Genomic DNA, 19,274 nt, shown 5'->3' with positions numbered 1-19,274 from the left:
CACCTCCTTGTATCAGTTTCTATGTGAAACACAAAATGTTCTCATACTGAGATCCTCTGTGGAGAAAATAGTTAAGAAATGTTAAAACATGTGCAGAGTATTTAAGGTACACAGAACATTACAAGATATAAGATGAAATGTTTGGATGTCTGTGTAACAGTAAGGTGGAATAGGTTAAGAGTCCAGATTGTACTGGAATGTTCATCAGTAACTACAATAGTTTAAAAAAAAAAGTTTGGATCCCATTAAGTGACCAAAACGGTGCTACACACATGCTAAATGCTCATGTGGATCCTTCAGCAGTGACTTATACACTCACCGGCCACTTTATTAGGTACATTTTCTTGTTAACACATACAGTCAAGTGCGAAAGTTTGTGAACCCCTTGAACATTTTGGAATTTTATTTATTTTTTACCATTAATAATTCATTTTTATCAATGCCAGTATTTTTTATATGAAATAACACATGTTTGTTTATCAATTCAACATTTTTCTTTTCCAGAAATCAATTGTTAAAACAGATAAAACTAATTATTTGACGAATGTTGTATGTGCAAAAGTTTGTGAACCCTGAGCTGCATTGCTTAAATCGAGCAGGTTGACACAATCAGGTGGGCCAAATTGGTTGATGAAATAGACCAATGTAATGAGAGATCTTTAGGAAAGAAATTGGGTGGCACTAGATAAAACAGAGATAAAACCAGGTCAGTTTAGGCTCACCAAAGTGAACCCATACAGGTCAGACATGCTAAAAGGGAAACAAATCTCAGAGGATCTCAGGAATAGAGTTGTGATGTTGCACATTTGTCTGAGGACAGTTATAAATTCATAAAAAAAAAATTGAGCTCAATCGGTCCACCGTGAGGCAAATCATCTACAAATGGAGAGCTTTAAGAGTGACTTAACATCTGCCTAGAAGTGGACTTCCTTCAAAAATATCCTCAAGCGCCACAAGAAAAGTGATTTTTCAGGTAAAAGCCAACCCAAACATTACATCTGGAGATTTGCAGACAATTTGAAACCACCATTATTCACTTGGGAGAAGGTTCTCTAGGTGGTAGGCAAAATTGCGTTTTTGCCCAAACATGGCGGTTTTGGTTATGACCAAACAGTTCAATTTTGGACTAATCTGTCCACAGAATAAGACTTCAGGTATCTCCAGGTGCTCTCTGGCAAAGTTGTGACAAGCAGTTTTGTTCTTTTTTGAGAGCAGAGGCTTCTTCATCAACCATCCCATGAAAGCCATGTTGACTGAGTTTTCTTCTTATTGTGGAACCATGCACATCTGTCCCAGATGTTGCACGAGAGGTCTGCAAATCACTAGATGTAATGTTTGGGTTGGCTTTTAACTGAAAAATCACTTATCTTGTGGCGCTTGTGGATATTTTTGAAGGAAGTCCACTTCTAGGCAGATGTTCAGTCACTCTTAAAGCTCTCCATTTGTAGATGATTTGCCTCACGGTGGACCGATGGAGCTCAAACTTTTTTTAAAATAATTTATAGCTGTCCCCAGACAAATGTGCAGCATCACAACTCTATTCCTGAGATCCTCAGAGATTTGTTTCCCTTTTAGCATGTCTGACCTGTATGGGTTCACTTTGGTGAGCCTAAACTGACCTGGTTTTATCTCTGTTTTATCTAGTGCCACCCAATTTCTTTCCTAAAGATCTCTCATTACATTGGTCTATTTCATCAACCAATTTGGCCCACCTGATTGTGTCAACCTGCTCGATTTAAGCAATGCAGCTCAGGGTTCACAAACTTTTGCACATACAACATTCGTCAAATAATTAGTTTTATCTGTTTTAACAATTGATTTCTGGAAAAGAAAAATGTTGAATTGATAAACAAACATGTGTTATTTCATATAAAAAATACTGGTATTGATAAAAATGAATTAATGATGGTTACAATAAATAAAATTCCAAAATGTTCAAGGGGTTCACAAACTTTCGCACTTGACTGTATAACTAATCAGCCAATCACATGTCAGCAACTCAATGCATTTAGGCATGTAGACCTGGACAGGACAACTTATTGAGGTTGAAACCGAGCAACAGAATGGGGAAGAAAGGGGTTTTAAGTGACTTTGAACATGGCAATGTTGAGGGTGCCAGGAGGGCTGGTATGAGTATTTCAGAAACTGCTGATATACTGGGATTTTCACTCTAATCCATCTCTAGGGTTTACAGAGAATGGTCCGAAAAAGAAAAAATATCAAGTGAGAAGCATTTGTGTGGATGTAAAATGCCTTGTTGAAGACAGAGGTCAGTGGAGGATGGGCATACTGGTTCGAGATGATAGAAAATAAACAGTAACTCAAATAACCACTTGTTACAACCAAGGTATGCAGAATACCATCTCTGAACGCAAAACATGAACAACCTTGAAGCAGATGGGCTACAGCTACAGAAGACCCCACCGGGTGCCACTCCTGTCAGAAAAAAAAAACAGGAAAATGAGGCTACAATTCTCACAGGATCACCAATATTTGACAATAGAAGATTGAAAAATCATGCCTGGTCTCGATTTCAGTTGCGACATTCAGATGGCAGGTTCAGAATTTGGCGTAAACAACATGAAAGTATGGATCCATCCTGCCGTGCACCATCAACCATGCCATGTTCAAAGTCACCTAAACCCCCTTTCTTCCCCATTCTGATGCTCGGTTTGACTTCAGTACATTGTCTTGACCACGTATAAATGCATTAAATTGCTGCCATGTGATTGGCTGATAAGCTTTTTGTTTGTATAAGCCATTGAACAGGTGTACCTAATAAAGTGGCCGGTGTATGTTCACCTATAGAACTATTACCTTTTTATTCTACGATATTTTCACCAAAAACATAAAAATCAATTTTACAAAAAAAAATGTATTTACAATTTAATGACTTGTGACTTGTTTAAAAAATCCTGTCTACCACAATTTCCTATTAAACGATTGCCTTCCGTGGACCCGTCTGTACTTGGCCTTGAAATATTACCAGAATAATATTCTAGCATCACATACAATGAAATCTTGAATCTAAATGTAGCTGATTCCTATGTTTATAAACTATTTATAACACATTTACAATATCTCTATCTTTCACTTTTTATTATATGTTAAGTCAAAAGACCACTTTTTTACTTTTGCTACGTAAAACGGAAATATTACCCTCATCAAAAAAGTGAATGACATTCAGATGTTTGTTTTTTTTAGATTTCTTTATTTAGAAGGGACAGTGCACATTAATAAACATGAGCACCAAAGTTCAACATGTAAATGTGCCAGATTTAGCCATGTAGGCTAATGTTCACCTGTAGTCCCTGGCAGGTTGATGGCTTAAAAGAAAACATTAAAAAACTACATCATGAATGAAGTTGCCTTTTGATACATCACCACGTATACAGAATCGCTGTTTCAGAGAAGGGTTTTTCCAAGGTTTTGCAACTGGATGGCAGCGAGGCAGCACCTGCTTGACCGCACGCCACCATCTTTTCAAATGTCATTTTAACATAGTAGGTGAGTGCAAGTAAAGAAAACAGACATTTTGATGTCACATTTTTGTTTCAGTGACCTTCCAAGGACCAGAAAATAGGTGTGTGCCAACCAACCCCGGTCTCCCCTATCATATTGTAGCCTATAAAGTGGCTTTATTGATTCAACATGAGCGAAAACATACATAGCGGCCAGACTGTTTGCACAGGGATCTAGTAAAGAATAAAAGTCAGTCAAAGGACTTACTGATTTTTGCATTATTTTATTGTAGAGTCACTAGAATGTGGTAAACAATGTATTTGAATCTCATATTTTTATGGGGAAGGACCCCACACACACACACTTTAGTTTGGGAATAAAATCCCTATTTTCTATGTTGAAAACAGGGATTATCCAGGCAAATTAAGGGTCAAATGTTTTGCCTTTGTTGCACCTACTGCATAATATAGCCTACAACATGTTTTTTTTTTAACTAGCCACGGTGTAGGCTAAACCATATGTTTAAAAATGTTTACAAAATGATGTGCTGGATATTCAAATTTGGGTATTAAGATTTGCAACTGGGCCCTGGATTTTTTTTTTATATCTATATGCCGGTCCTTGGAACAAAAGAAGGTGGGAACCCCTGATCTAGGCAGGGAGCACTGGGTGGTGACTGACATCTAAACATTAGCCCCAACTCCCCATTCCTGCTGCAGCAGCTTGTGGGGGCTGGTGGAAATGTGCATGTGTATTAGATTCATTCATTAATTTCTTTATTTCAAACAGAATAAAAATAAATAAAAACCATAGTTTAAAGAAGTACAAAAAAATTTATTTTAGGCCTATGTGTCCGGAAAGGCGCGGGCGGGAGGAAGCCAAACCTTGTTCATTTCCACCACCTATTCAACTGCTGATAATGATCTAATGGAGATGTAACACAGATAACTGTCAGGAGCGACACACTGTTTGAGTAGGGTGCATAACTGAGGAAATAATGAATGAGTATTGAAGGTGCACTATTTGGATTCCTGGGACACTGAAGTTAGAAAGCTACCTTAGAAGTTGCTCTAGCAGCAGGGCCCACAGTTTTGTTTTTACAAACGTTTCCGTTCTTAAGTTTGGTTCCAGATTCCTCAAAATAAGTTAGTTTTGATTTATGATGATAGAATTATTCAATATTAAGAATGACATGTAGAGAAGGTGTTTTGAAAACTAACTGCAGGCTCTGCACATTTAAACAAACCTCCCTCCCTTGAAACTGCATATTAGTGCCCCTATTATATATATATATATATATATTCACTATAATGTAAAAAGTCTACCACAGCTGAGGGAGTGTGTTTACAGCTGTTCATTTTGGATTACACTGACATTTTGTGATGTCAACAGAGTTATTTTCCTATTAAATGATTGCCTGTGTAATCTAAGCAGTGACCACTAGGTGGTGTCAGGTACCTTACATTCCCTCCAATACCCCATTCCTCCTACAGCAGCTCGTGGGCGATAACGGAAATATGAAAGTGTAGTAGATCCATACAGACAACAGACAGGACAGCCGTACATACAGTAGTTTGAGTAGGTTGCATAGTTATGAATGAAAAAAAATGTACGATTGACAAAGTTGGAAATGCCTTCTGTTGTATACCTGCTCTATCTATTTTGATACACACATTTTATGAAATATGAATTAATTTTGCATTGCATCTATCCAGTAAACATTCAAGTGTCGATTAAAATGTTTATGTTTTTCTTACATTAACCTTTAAAAAATTGGCAAAAATATCTATGAAAAAACCCTTTTGGATCACTGCATGAAGTCAGTGATCTTGGATGTCTGAATTGAAGGCTCTCTGGTGCATGAATGAATGCCTCTGGTGGATTATCCGTGCATTGCATGGAAAATGACCACACTGATGATGAGAAGAGGTCTCAAAAATCATGTATCAAATACGATAAGTACGGCGCTACAGGGTTAAAAAACCTGAGATTTTGACCCTTCTACATGCATGACATCACAATACATTTTCATATCACTAAGCAGTAGTTCAAGTACGTGATTTACCTGGTGAGGTCACTAATTCTACCTTAAGTTCTGTTTAAATGATTGAGGAAGAGTGTCACTGTTTTGAGTCACTATTGTGTAGACAGGATATACATGAGGACAGTTACTACAACAATCACTCAACACGGTAACTATACCAGAAATAATTACTTGACCAATGTTTCCCATTTTCTATTGCGCACCAAGGTTCTGGTTACGTTTGGCAAGGCTCCACATACACACACAGACACCATTCAATCCATGAAAATATTATGTACGACACACATTTTTATATTTATAAATCCATGCAGACCATTTGAAATAAGCAAACGGATGTGTCTAATATGGTATGGTTATAGTATGACCATGTTTAATAAGGCCCATTTGGAGTCTCCAATGACGTGTGGTCTCAAACTTCAGGAGCTTGACCGACTGATGGTTTTTAGGTGGGACCAGATATAGTGGGACATGGCACATGGCGCTCAGAAGACTTGGTTTGAGGTAAGGGCAGCAGATCTTTGGGCATTGGTTTTGGGGTTAGGCTTGTCCTTAGTGATATGATTCCTGAAAGAGACAAAGTGTTTAGCTGAAAACTGAAGCATTTAACAACTTCAATCTGTCCCTGTTATGTTGGTGTAGGTGATGGTTTACAGCCGACATGATAGGCTATCACAGTGTTCTCATTGTTAACAGTCATGAGAACGTCCCAGTCCCTGCAATCCAATCACACCCAAAGATCCTCCATAGCTTCATGCTCCACTACTTTGATTCCCTTATAACAGGTTAACAGAGCTTTATTTTCTGCCTGTATGCAGGAATCAGGTGGATCATGACATGGTCAGAGTGACCCAGTGCGCTGCCTGACAGATCACGGGCCATTAGGCTATACTGGCTGTAGTTTAACAGTGATTATGTGACCAAATTAATCTTCTCTCTGGTTGAAAATGTATAAACTGTCTTTAGTTGGGTTCATGACTGAGATTCCCTTTGTTAAAGGAGCTGAGGATAGAGTCCAGGTTCAGTTCGCTTCCTTCTCTGTATCTGATCGGCGAGAGCGCGCGCTGAGCGTCCTGCGCGCTGCTTTGGCATATAACCGACCACCTGTATGAACTCACGGGGAGACTAAAAAGGTTTACAGCTATGAAAAGAACATTCCAGACCAGGAGAACGGTGTTGTAGGACCACGGTCACATAGGCTACACTGGTTAATGCAAACACAGATTCCTCCCCCTTTTTGAGTCAGACATAGATCTACACAGCAAGGGCTCCGTCATGGGGCGGCTGTGGCGAATTGGGTAGGGTGGTCAACCCCACAAAAAAACTACAGGGTCGGTAGATCGATCCCCCGTCCCCATGCACTGCCACATGTCTACGTGTCCATGAGCAAGACACTGAACCCCAAATTGCTCCCGATAGATGTAAAAAAAAGTCCCTGTCTTTCCCCAGCTTGTTGTTGCACAGTGAACGAGCCCACGTTGGAGAGTAATATTCCCGGTAGCGGCGTACGAAGCCGTGCGCCTGGGGAGCCGTCTCCTCCTCCATCGGCGCGCCGTTGAATCCACGAATGAAAAGGGGGAAAATCCCTCAGATCTACAAGCTGTTTTCGGAAGAAACAGCTCGTGGAAAAAAGGAATCAACTCCACAAACCAAACCATGTGCACGATATGGCCCAGCGAGGCTATACTTCTTCTTCACACATATGTGTTTGGTGTTTATCTCCTGTGAAATGTGTATGAAACAAGATTACATGGCTCTACCTCCAAGGCCGCATCAAGTCAGTAGGCCTATTTATTTTTACACTGTTGTCAAAACCCACATTTAGTTGTGTGTGTGTGAAGGGACCCAACGACGATTTATGAAGGTGACAAACTAAATAGGCCGTCTTAATAGCCTAAACAGAGGATACGACGGGGTAATATACACCATGGGCCTTGTTGAAAGGGGGTAGGCTATTTATATTTTATTTGTAAGATTCCATATGCACTTGGCTGTATTATTTCTGTAATCCAGTAGTTGTGGCAGAAATGTTTCGAACGTAGGACTGGACAGGAACCAACACATAAAGGCTGAATGACGTCAGCATGTGCACTGTTGTCAGTAGATAGACAGGTCTCCTCCTCCGAGCTCTGCTGCTGCCGCTGCCGCCTCTTGTGCATCTAAGGTCAGCTTTCCACACCACACCACAGCGTTCACTCTGTCACACATGCTGGTTCAGTTTGAATGTTATTTCTATATTTGTTTTCTTCTTCTAAAGTTCCTGACCCATCACGGCACACTTCTTGTCTGTCTCCTGGAGGACTCGAGCGTCCGTCTCTTTTTAGTGGACGAACAACCATGGGGACATTAGACGCGCTCCGGCAATTCAGCCTGTTGAAATGGCTCAGAGAGGAGCGCCAGTCGAGGAAACTGATTCTGTTCATTGTTTTCGTGGCTCTGCTCCTGGATAACATGCTGCTGACTGTAGTCGGTAGGTCCATCTCTCAGCTCTTACAGCTCTAGCCTACACATGTAGCTTTCTTTCTTTCTTTCTTTCTTTCTTTCTTTCTTTCTTTCTTTCTTTCTTTCTTTCTTTCTTTCTTTCTTTCTTTCTTTCTTTCTTTCTTTCTTTCTTTCTTTTATTGATTTATTTTTGTTTCTTTCTTTTTTGCGCAACAGGTAGTGCGCAGTTCACTTCGTCTAAATATGCAAATGCGCCCAATTGTCTTGTTCCAGTAGTAGGCTACAAACCGTTGCCTCAGCCTGCACGACGCTATACAGTGGACTAGACCCCCTCACTGTTTTTAGATTTTATGACGGGCTCCAAATTATGGGATTATGTAAAAAAAATAAAAATAGTGTAAGGCGGGTCAGCAAAATTGGAAAACTGATTATGGACATTTGGCTTGAAATTCTCAGAATATTCGCTCGACATTGATCTTCATTAGAAGGACTGGAAAACAACAGGATCAGACTGGAGCTCGGTTTATGCAGGCTATTGACCCAACGCTCTCAAAAAGTTAATATTAAAGATCTCTTGATATGACTCATACGACTTAATATCTATACACGTAATCTTACATCGCAGGCTATTATATGCCCACTTTACTACACTCCATTTGATAGAGAATAGACATTAGGAAGATAACACGTAAATTAAATAGTAGCCTGATACTGATATTAAGGGGTAGGCTATTCTATGTGCACGATTGAATGGGAGTTGAACAGGTTTTATGTTGTTCCATATTAAGCTTTTTACCCTCTTTAAAACGCCCTAGTCCATTGAAATATATGTTTTATATATGTTTCAAAAAATATTTTATCCCCTAAAATCCCATTTAGAATCGCTTTACTTCAGATTTCATGTGTAAAATGATTAGAATTCTTAGTGTTGAAAAATGAATCAGATCAGAACTATGGTGTAAGCAACGTCAACGACGGACTGAGACCATCACGGGTCAATGGTTAACTGGTGTTCACCATTCACCGCACATCTCTGCTGAGAACACACCTCCAGCTTTTTGCAATTGCTTGGCTCGCAGAAGAAATCTGGATCTTCTTCTGATAGATGGAATCATTCTTAATCTATTTTAGGAATGTTATAGAAACAAGATCCTGAACGAAGGTAGATTGAAATAGCCTATATCACTCCACTAATGCCAAACAGACCTTGGCAAAATGGCTGTAGTAACAGGTCACTTAATTCAATTATTTAAAAAAAAAAGAACTGTAAAAAGAAAAAAATTGAAATGGTTTTTTTTCATGCAGCCTTTGAAATCTACTGATGGCTGTGGCTATTGTAAATCATATATTATACCAAACACAATCAAAATCATTTGGATTTCATAGATAGGCTACTTGTTGCCCATTTTTCAAATCACATATGCGTCTACTTTTGTTATTTGGCTTCGTCAACAGTTAATATAAAGACATAGGCCCTGATTAAAATGTCTCCTTTCTTTTACTCTCCCTTTTTTTCTTTTTCTATTTGACAAAGAAATAAAATAAAACGTAAGAATAATGTATAGTTTGGTTTTAACATATATATCATTTTCTTTCTTCTTATTTTTGGGAGATTAACTACTATTGTCTGTTCCGTCAGTCTGGATATGACTTTACTTTCAAACTCATATTTCATAGAGATGTGTTGCAGCAGACTGCACAGTTTAGAGCCATGCGTTGATGGATAGCTTTGCTCCTCTGGGAGTGTGAGAGAAAAGAGCAGCAGTGGAGAAGAAATAATGTGAAAACACAATGTGTCCTTATCAAAAAGTCAGTGTTATTCTCTGTCATTTTCTCACCATCATTTGTATACCGTATACTGTGCCTTTTTCTGTCTGTACACACAACATCCATTGCATGTCTGTCCATCCGGAACTTTCTTCTATTTCGTCCCTGATCGGATCATTTTTTGGCTGAGCTTGCCTTATCAAGGGTCTAAATATATGGCTGTTAAGGCTGTTGTGTGTAGGCTACACGTTGTGAGGCTCATGGGGGCAAATGGTTGTTTGTGAATTTGTGCTGTATATTGTTTGTCAGGAGAGGAAACAAAACCAGTATCCAGAACATACATATTTTTTTTGAGTTCTTTTAGAAGAAAAGTAATATTTTTCAAACGTTTTTACAACAGTTCCTTTTTTTCTTCTTCTTACCTGTTACGTCTGATTGAATCTTACCAGCAGCCTTAACATTCACCCATGATCATATGACTGGCTGCCTGTGTCATGCTCTTTGCCATGCCCTTTCCTATCTATCTCCTACACTACATTACTAAACCCAGCTGCATTAGAATGCCAGGCTTAGGGTAAGGGTTTGGGGTTGGCCTGGGGGTATTGAGGGGCTGAACATGAACCACAACCTCCCCGGTGCAAATCTAGCAGTTCAGAGCTTATACCCTCAGTTTCTGTTTATCCTGAACTGCCCAATACAACAAGACAATACCCCAAAAACCCAACAAAAAACTGTGAGCTTTTGGCCAAACCAATGTATGGGAAAGCACATTGTGTCACACTGATACCATATCTAAAGTATATGCAGGGATAGATAATATTTTCTTTTTCTTATTTTGATGATGTGTTTAAAGGTATACTTAGTAGGTTTTTCTCCAATCCCTCTCAATGACAACTTATGCCCCACTATAATGTGTGGTGGTGTGTTAATCAGCAGAATTCTGCCATTACTAAGAACATGTTACACTTAGAAATGGATAATCTTTTTTTTTTTTTTTTTTTAGATTTCAAAAATCTGGTGGGGCACTTGCCCTGCCCATGCACATGCATGGGTAGCACGCCTGTCACATGCACACTTATGCCGTTTTCAAGACCTTTGATGACCAGAGACCAGTTCTAGTGGCCACAGTCTTACCATTACTGTAGTACATGTAGTTGGAAATTTCAAACTGGTCCTATATCAGTGGATTAGCTCTCATCATTGATTTATCAGTGTGTGTTGATGAACTATCAGGATTAAATTAAAAAAATCATCTCGGAATGACCTATACCCAGGGGGCAAAAACTGTCAGTAGTCAACTGGCGAAATTTCATGATATCTTCAAGTTAAAAAATAACATTTTTACCCTCGTATTAAGTCGTGGTTCTGATTTGCTATTTCCGCCTCCTGTAGCTTTCCAGCAGGTATTTGACCAGGTTGTCCACCCAGGTTGTGATCCTTGAAGGTCCTAGATATCATTTCTGGTGAACAACCTTTTACAACATGCCATGCCCATAAAATCACTTTGCCCCCTAGGTACTATCTGGAAAGAAAATCTGAAAAAAAGATTATTAAAAAAAAACTACTAACTTACTATCAGACCCCCCCAAACCTTTGCTTGGCTAATGCTATCAAGTCCCCCCTGAAGAACCCATCCTTGCTGTCTTCTGACATATGTTGCAGTGAACTGGTTTGACATCCATGAGCGTCAGTCAGTGTCATATTTCAGTCCATTGATGTCCTCTCTTTCTCTCCCCCACCAGTACCCATCATTCCCAGCTACCTGTACAACCTGGACGAGACAGCAGACCTAGAGCTGAAGAACAACAACCTGTCGCAGCAGCAGAATGCCTTCCACAGCATTGTGTCCTTATACGACAACAGTGTCAAGTCTCTGGGCTCCAACACCACCAGCAGCAGCAGCCTGGTCCCCACTGCTGCCCCTACTGCTCCAGAGCTGCCCCACAACGCCTCGGACTGTCCCCAGGCCAACAGCAGGCTGCTCAATGAGAACGTCAAAGTGGGAATGCTGTTTGCCTCCAAGGCCACCGTACAGCTGATTACCAACCCCTTCATAGGGTCGCTCACAAACAGGTAGGCTTTGTTTTGTTTTTTCATTCTGTATTTTTACTTATATCTACTCACCGGCCACTTTATTAGGTACACCTGTTCAATTGCTTGTAAAAACAAATAACTAATCAGCCAATCACATGGCAGCAACTCAAGGCATTTAGGCATGTAGACGTGGTCAAGACAACTTGTTGAAGTTCAAACCGAGCATCAGAATGGGGAAGAAAGGGGGTTTAGGTGACTTTGGTTGATGGTGCACGGCAGGATGGAGCCATGCTTTCATGTTGTTTACGCCAAATTCTGACCCTACCATCTGAATGTCGCAACTGAAATAGAGACTCATCAGACCAGAGGGGTATATCAGGTAGCAGGGTTTACGAACTCTGGTCAACTCAGAGATGAGCAACTCTGGGTTATCGGTTTCAGAACAGTGGATCAGCATTGGGTCAATCAACTGTGAGCGTGTTCACTCTGGGTTGAGCGCGTGTGTAAAAGCCATTGTCAATGGATCGCTGATAACATGATTCACCATGGAAACAGGAGAAACAAATGCTTGATCCTCCCACTTCTCCACTTCTCAAAAAAAAAAAAAAAAAACTTCGCTCTTCCCACTAGAGTTAGAAATATTAACGAATGAGCTTATGGTATGGAGAAGAATTAACGGGGATGTCTCATAACTCTGATCTAATCACCTCGGCCATTCAGAAAAAAAACGGGGAAAACGATTTTTGTCAAGAGAATCATTACGCTTCCGCATGAGAAGCAATAGTCTATTTTAAAAAGTTACGCATATCAGCAGTAAAGTAGCCTATTAAGCTGGCATTGCTGACAGTGTTTTATATTCGCTGTATAATATGTAGGCAAGCTATAATACTTTACAGACTGTCGCTTCTTTTAAATGGGGAGTGAAAGACATTAACGTCAGACAAATTAGGTGACAGTTTCCATTGTAGAGCCTGATTGATTTATTACCAGATCCATTTTCCTCAAGTGATCACAGTTTAAATTATTATATAATGTCTATATTCATATTAGGCTATTAAACGAGGCTCGTCTGTGACTTTTGGATCATACAAGTGAACAGTAACGATCGCGTGCAGCCGCAGCGTTACATGAATCCACCTGACATAAATCTGTTCAGTGGCACAGATGTTAAAAAACTGTTAATAAAAAAAAGAATGATGAACATACAATGCAAATAGGTTTGTTAATCTGAATGTAAAGCATGTTCACGATGTGTAAGGTGGCCGCCTATATGAAAGACACGAGGGCTGAGAACTAGACTACTGATCAGATAAATGATCGATCAAACATGAAATCATCAGGAAATGATAAAAACATCCCGATGGAGATTTCTATGGAGTGATTTCGCTTCAAACTGTACAGGGACGCGTGTGACAGTGACACTCTTTCTTCAGTCGGAGCTGCAGCGTAAAGTGAAAACAAACTCAGAGTAGGTCAAATCACCTATCCAGCAGGTTAGACCCACGGCGTATGTTGCCGCAGTAACTGACTCTCGGTTGCGCTGAACCTGCTTCCTGAAACGGAAAACCCAGAGTTACTACTAACTCAGAGCGAACAAACTCTGAGTTGCCTCAAAACCTGCTTCTGGAAACACCCCCCAGATGGTAGACTTCAGGCTACATAATAGTTAAACAAATAATAATTGTGGAATGGCCTGGTGCAATTCTTTTAGGTATGCTACTTACTGTTGCAGAATTGTAATAGCCTATACCACAACAATTATTTTTATCAAAACCTTTTCTGATATCCACCAAAAAACTTCAGGAATTTATGTTTATTTGATGTAGGGGAGAGTGGCCTAAGTTGTGCATTTTGGAAGTTGTGCCACCCCTTGTTTCTAGAAAACCGTGGAAGAAATTGGAAATGTGACCACATATTTAAGAAGAGCCATCCATTTGACTCATCCTGTAAAGAAGGGAGACACAAGGAATAAGATATAAGCACATTTAAGCTCAAAAAACTGTGTTTTTCCTTTCAAAGTAAAATTTCCAAGATCAAGGTTTTTTGATTATTGTGTCTGAACACTTATAGACAAGTTTGAAAACATTTGACACATGTTTTAGTGCTTTAGTATGCTACACTTTGAGTCTATACAGTTAGCACGATGTCAGCCCTAAACTGCTGCATCATGCCTATTATCCAAATTTCTGGGGTTGGGGTGATTTGTGCCAGAGGGCCTAGGTGAGTTATAAGTAAGTAAAATGTATTTATAAAAGCACATTTATGACAGTTTACACTGTCCAAAGTGCTGTACATAGTGCATTCAGTAGGTAAAAAATTAAGGTAAAATAACACTAACCAAAATAAAAGACATAAAGCCCAGACATCCACATATAGACAAAGATAGTAGTGCAGAGGTAAGATAGTTAATGGGGAGGAAAAAACTGGGTGTACAGATGGGTTTTGAGCCTTGATTTAATGGCAGAAATGGAGGTGGAATCGCATATACCAAGTGGCAGTTGGTTCTACAAGGGCAGAGCAGCTAGTGCAAAATACATTTCTGATAGTTGTGCCATTGGCATGGCTGTATACGCTGGTCACCAAAAGAAAGTGATTGTCTACAGTAGCTCAGAAGAGACTGACATCTCAATTCCACTTTACGACACCACTGATGAGAGTTCAGATGGCCAGAAAGATGATGATGGTGACTTTGTCATTGTGAGCTTTGCAGGTAAAACCATTAGATCTGCTAGGCCTCGTTTAAGAAAATTGTCCTTCAATCTTTGTCAACTATTTACTTTAAATACACCTTAAATAAGTGATTGTCTAATGGATTTGTCTAGCATTACAGTTTATGAGATATATAGCAATGGCACAAAGGGCGCCCCCGGACACTTTATTTTTAATAGTATGAAAGAAGAGATGTTATAGAAGCAAAATAGCCCAAAACATCTCTAAATTGACCAGTGCGTGAAAACAAGTTGGTGAAGACAAAAGCAGAGATAAACGGAGAACGAATATTGGACTTTATTTTTGAAGTGACCCAGAACATGACTCCAAATAAAAAGTGAGTGTTGTTGATTTGTATCTGCTGGAGGCGTTGTAGGTGTTCTTCACAACACGTCAGTCTAATGGCTTCTTTCTCTCATCGTGTGAGGAACCTTGGTGAAGAGATGTTTGAAAATGTTATTTAGCACAGCCGATAAGCTTACATATTGTAACAATTGTGCAACTTTTTGAGAAAAGCATTACAATTCTAACATGGTTAGGACATGCCATAAGGTTTATTTTCTGACGTTGATGAAAGCCAAATTTGCGGACAGTGACAAGTCAAATCCAAGATGGCCACCATTTTATGGGAATAATGTTCAAACTCTCATAATTTAAAGGTTCAGTAAGCGGAATGGTCAGTTTAGCTAACTTCCTGTCAGTGACTGCAGTTAGCAGTCCCCTCCCTCGTCCCTACGTCACCACATTAATGCACTGCGGTCTTCAAGCAGCGAGTTATCTAGCATCATCTCAGATCCATAAGTGTGATAAAACATGATAAAAACCATTAAAACAGACATTGGGAAGGATTTTTACCTGCTCCGCCATTGTAGGCGCATACACATTCACCCATCTGTCGCTCTGCATGTGCAACAGCAGTGAGACGGGCCGGTTTGTAGTGTTCTCTCTTCTGATTGGTTATCAGTAGTGGGATCCCAGAAAAGTTTATTTGCCGATTACATGCAGAGCAGGTGATTGAGAGATCGGGGTTATGAAACGTGCACACTATATAAGTGATCACTGTATGAATATAGACACGTATATTAACATAAATATATTGCTTACTTCACCTTTAAGAACCATGCAATGTAATAAAACATTTAAGGTGTCATTTCCAACTAAATTGAATATGCCCAATCATTCGGTGACACCTTTGAGATCAAGGAAATGCATTTAAGTCATGGTCAAAGTAAAAATTTACCAAAGTCTAGACAATTATGTCTGTAAACAGGAGGTTTTGCCTGGTGGTGGCGCTTCAGCGAACCTCATAGGGTTATCAAAATCAATGTGCCTCGTATTTCTGTATTTTTGAATATATTAAGATATGTGAAAATCCTTCCTAGGATAAACAGTGTTTGCTTGCAAAGTGAGCTTACATATCAAAACATAATGTATTGAGTTCCCAATGTAGACATAGATTTCCCTTGGAAATAATCTTATACTTTTCAGCTTTCGGATGTATTTTGCACACAGCAATAGACTTTTTTAACATGTCAATGTATTGTGTGTTATACTTGTGATCTACAGCTTGCTCGTTCCGACTGGTTCATTTACAAATCGTCATTTGTAAGAAATCAAATGAATCTACCGTATGTAGCTTCAGTATTAAGCTCAATTTAATACATGTGAGGATCATACTTCAGATAACTACAACAAGTCTTAAAGTACATGGCATTTGATACAACTCAGTGTGGATTTTATGACGTAATGCAAGAAATGTTAGAGAAAATACAAAAAGCATTCAATTGGAAATGATTCAATTTGAAGCAGAGCCACAGAAGCCTCGTGCTAGCCCCGGGACACAATTGTGGTGAAAATTCCCACTTGTGTTTGAAAAGCAGGCCACAAAAACAACATTTATGGTCTTATCTAATGCAACATCCGACACAAGAGTCAGAGCGAGAGCAGCAACAGACAGGAAAAGCATATGTCGCATACGGTGAAGATGTCAGTTTAATGTGGTTTGAAGGGTGAAATGTCATGTCTGCTACGACAGCTCAAATCCAACTGACTCAAATAGAGCGGAATTCCTGATAATATGTGTTTATATGTGTCGTGTTTGCGAGTGCATTTCTTTTCTGTTCATGCATGGATAGCTTAACTATGGATGAGCTTCTTAAATGATTGGAAAAACAAACCTAGCCTTCTTGGTCATAATCACAATAAAATTGCAACTTAGTATTTTTCGAGAGGTGTTAGGACTTCAAGAGTTGGAGACAGCATGAGCAGAGATGTTTAGTAGTACTAAATATTGAAGCTGCACTTAGCAATATTTTAGGCAATCAATGAATTGAACATAGGTAATGTTTAAATAATTGCTGTTAGTGATGAGCCCATAGAGAATAATGATGCCTTTTTCAGCACCTTACACAGTTAACAACTAGTGAACCTAGTTGAGCATTTAGTAGCTCAAGACCATAGTTATATTTCTCATGAGTTGTGGAAACAGACCTTGAAGGTTTGTGAATAGTGGACTTTCTGTTGTTAGGTTGGGTTATGTGGCAAAATAATGATAATTCTGCTATAATGAACTTCCTGTCTGGAGCCTTTACCATGCAGAAGCTCAGATACGGCTGCCATCAGTGGAGGTCACTATAGGTTCAACAGTAGCCTACTATTAAGTGCACTCAATAAACTGTAAATAGCTGTTATTAAGTATGTTGGAAACTTGGTTAAAGGTTAAAACTTGCCACTAGCTGATGTTTTGATCTTGAAAACCTGTGAAACAGATCTGGACATCATGAGACACTGAAAGCTGAAAGTTTCCACTTTACAACAGGCTACTTTGGTTCTGCTATAGGTTGGGTCAGCAACACCAGGCAGAATAATCTGGCAAGTATATACAATAAAAAATTATATTTTTAAAGTAATCATTGAATTTGGGCTTAATCTTTAAATGTGTTTTGAAACCCTACCAGAAAGGAACCATTCTTAAGGATTTTTTACAGAATTCTAGATAAATGTTTCATGGAGAGGGAGATGTGTGGACGCAGCTACATTATTGGCTCTCGCCTCAAAGCCAGTGTCCCAGATGGCCACTCAGATATGCTGTAATTGAGGCAAAGAACACAGTGCCATTACCCTTTCTTAGTCACCTTCCCTTCCTGACAAAGGACAATGCAAAGCAAGTCAAGCATGTTAGCAGTATACAGGGGAAATACAACAGCTCTTATGTGCATGGCAACTTTTAACCCTTTCATGAAACCCCCCCTCCATCCTTCTGGTTCAAATGTGAGACTTGCTGGCCATGGCGAGAATGTGTCATGCAAAATGCAGAATTTCAACAAAGGTTTTGTGTTGCATGGCTTTGCAACACACGTCTTTTGGCGATTGGCCCTAAATCTAACGGGCAGTTTGAATGTAACTGCCACGGGTTAGATTGAGGGGTGTCTCGAGATGTGACTTATCACAGGCGGAGGGAGTGTTAAATTAGGTGGGTAATAAGCACCTTTTTCAGAAAGGTGGAGGTGGAGAAAAAAGAAAAAGAGTTGTTCTTTTTCTCACACTTTGGGAGTCTCTAGTTTTAGATAGAGACAAAATGCTTCAAATAATGGATACACTATAAATGAACTAGTCTATGCATTTAATGAACTTTTGTGTAGACACATTAAAGCTGATTCTTTGCTTCCTTTTTTTCTCTTTGACTCTGTAGAGTAGGATACCAACTTCCTATATTCGCTGGCTTCTGTATCATGTTCCTTTCTACTATCAGTAAGTTCAAGTCCAACGTGTCTTCATTCATCAGAAAATCATAATGTGTGCAGAATCCCTGATATTCCTTGCCCATATTTCTGCTCCTCTTGAAGTGTTTGCCTTCTCTTCGAGCTACACCCTGCTGTTTCTGGCCAGATCGCTTCAAGGTGTGGGCTCCTCCTGCTCCTCTGTGGCAGGTAACACCTCCTCTCTCTCTCCAACTATTCACTATATTATGAAATGAATTGAAATTGAAGATTGTGTTGTGACTGAGCATGTTCATTTCAATTTCTAATATAGGCTATTGTTAATGTTGTTCGCTGTGTAGGCCAAGTAAAGTGCCTTTAGAAAAGGTGTTTTTGCCTTGGGCAATATTGAATTTGTCACATACCATGGTGTCAATTTTAGCTCTAATACATAATTTTTTTGTAAAATGTCAGGCAAAGTTTGTTTGATAAAGTGCGGATAATGTTGGACAAGGTTGCTTTAAGAAATGTATTTTGTGTCCAACTTATTGCTATTATCCACCACGCCCTTTCTTAACAATTTGTGGTATCAAATGAGGTGACATGATTCTAGCTATAATAGGCCCAGTCAGCCTTGGTGGCCAGCCAGACAAATACCAAAGCCATCTTTCAACTGTAAGCTTCTTTATGTCCATCTGGTGCAACCGGCCCCCGAGGTTCAATCCAGAAATGGTAAATGTAATTAGAAAGGACAAAAAAATTGGTATTGTTAAAAAGAACAGTGGTCAACATAATATTCAATATAGTCTTATATTATGCCATGCATAAGGTCCTGCACTCTTGGTAAAACCTACCCTGGAGCAATGCACCAGGTGCATCTTTTAAAAATGGTGCTTTTATTATATTTTTTGTTAGTTAGTTTGGTGTGGGGGCACACAGTGGGGACAGTATACACACACTAATCACTGGTCTCAGCTGAGCTAAAATAACATGAGATGATAAAAGTACACACGTGAAACACCTACTGTATACTACTCCTGCTCAGTGTAAGGAAATGTTAGCATGCATGTAGCAGACTAATCTGGCAAAATGTCAAGGAACAAGGTGAGCAATCCTGCCTG

General features: G+C 39.4%; 1 protein-coding gene across 1 annotated transcript in view; it reads left to right on the top strand.

The window, feature by feature from the left end:
• Positions 1-7,840: 7,840 nt before the first annotated feature.
• slc18a2 (solute carrier family 18 member 2) overlaps positions 7,841-19,274 on the top strand; it is a gene marked incomplete at its 5' end in the record, with an annotated part of 38,327 nt that continues 26,893 nt past the window's right edge. The window contains 4 exons of the mRNA XM_080036523.1: positions 7,841-7,973; positions 11,455-11,785; positions 18,147-18,205; positions 18,301-18,384. Coding sequence (XP_079892649.1) covers positions 7,841-7,973; positions 11,455-11,785; positions 18,147-18,205; positions 18,301-18,384 — 607 coding nt within the window. The remainder of the gene's footprint in view (positions 7,974-11,454; positions 11,786-18,146; positions 18,206-18,300; positions 18,385-19,274) is intronic.

This window comes from Ammodytes marinus (assembly GCF_949987685.1).
Source record: "Ammodytes marinus genome assembly, chromosome: 11".
Lineage (NCBI taxonomy): Eukaryota > Metazoa > Chordata > Actinopteri > Uranoscopiformes > Ammodytidae > Ammodytes > Ammodytes marinus.
The sequence above is the reverse complement of the archived record's forward strand: the minus strand, read 5'-3'. Positions and strand labels throughout refer to the sequence as shown.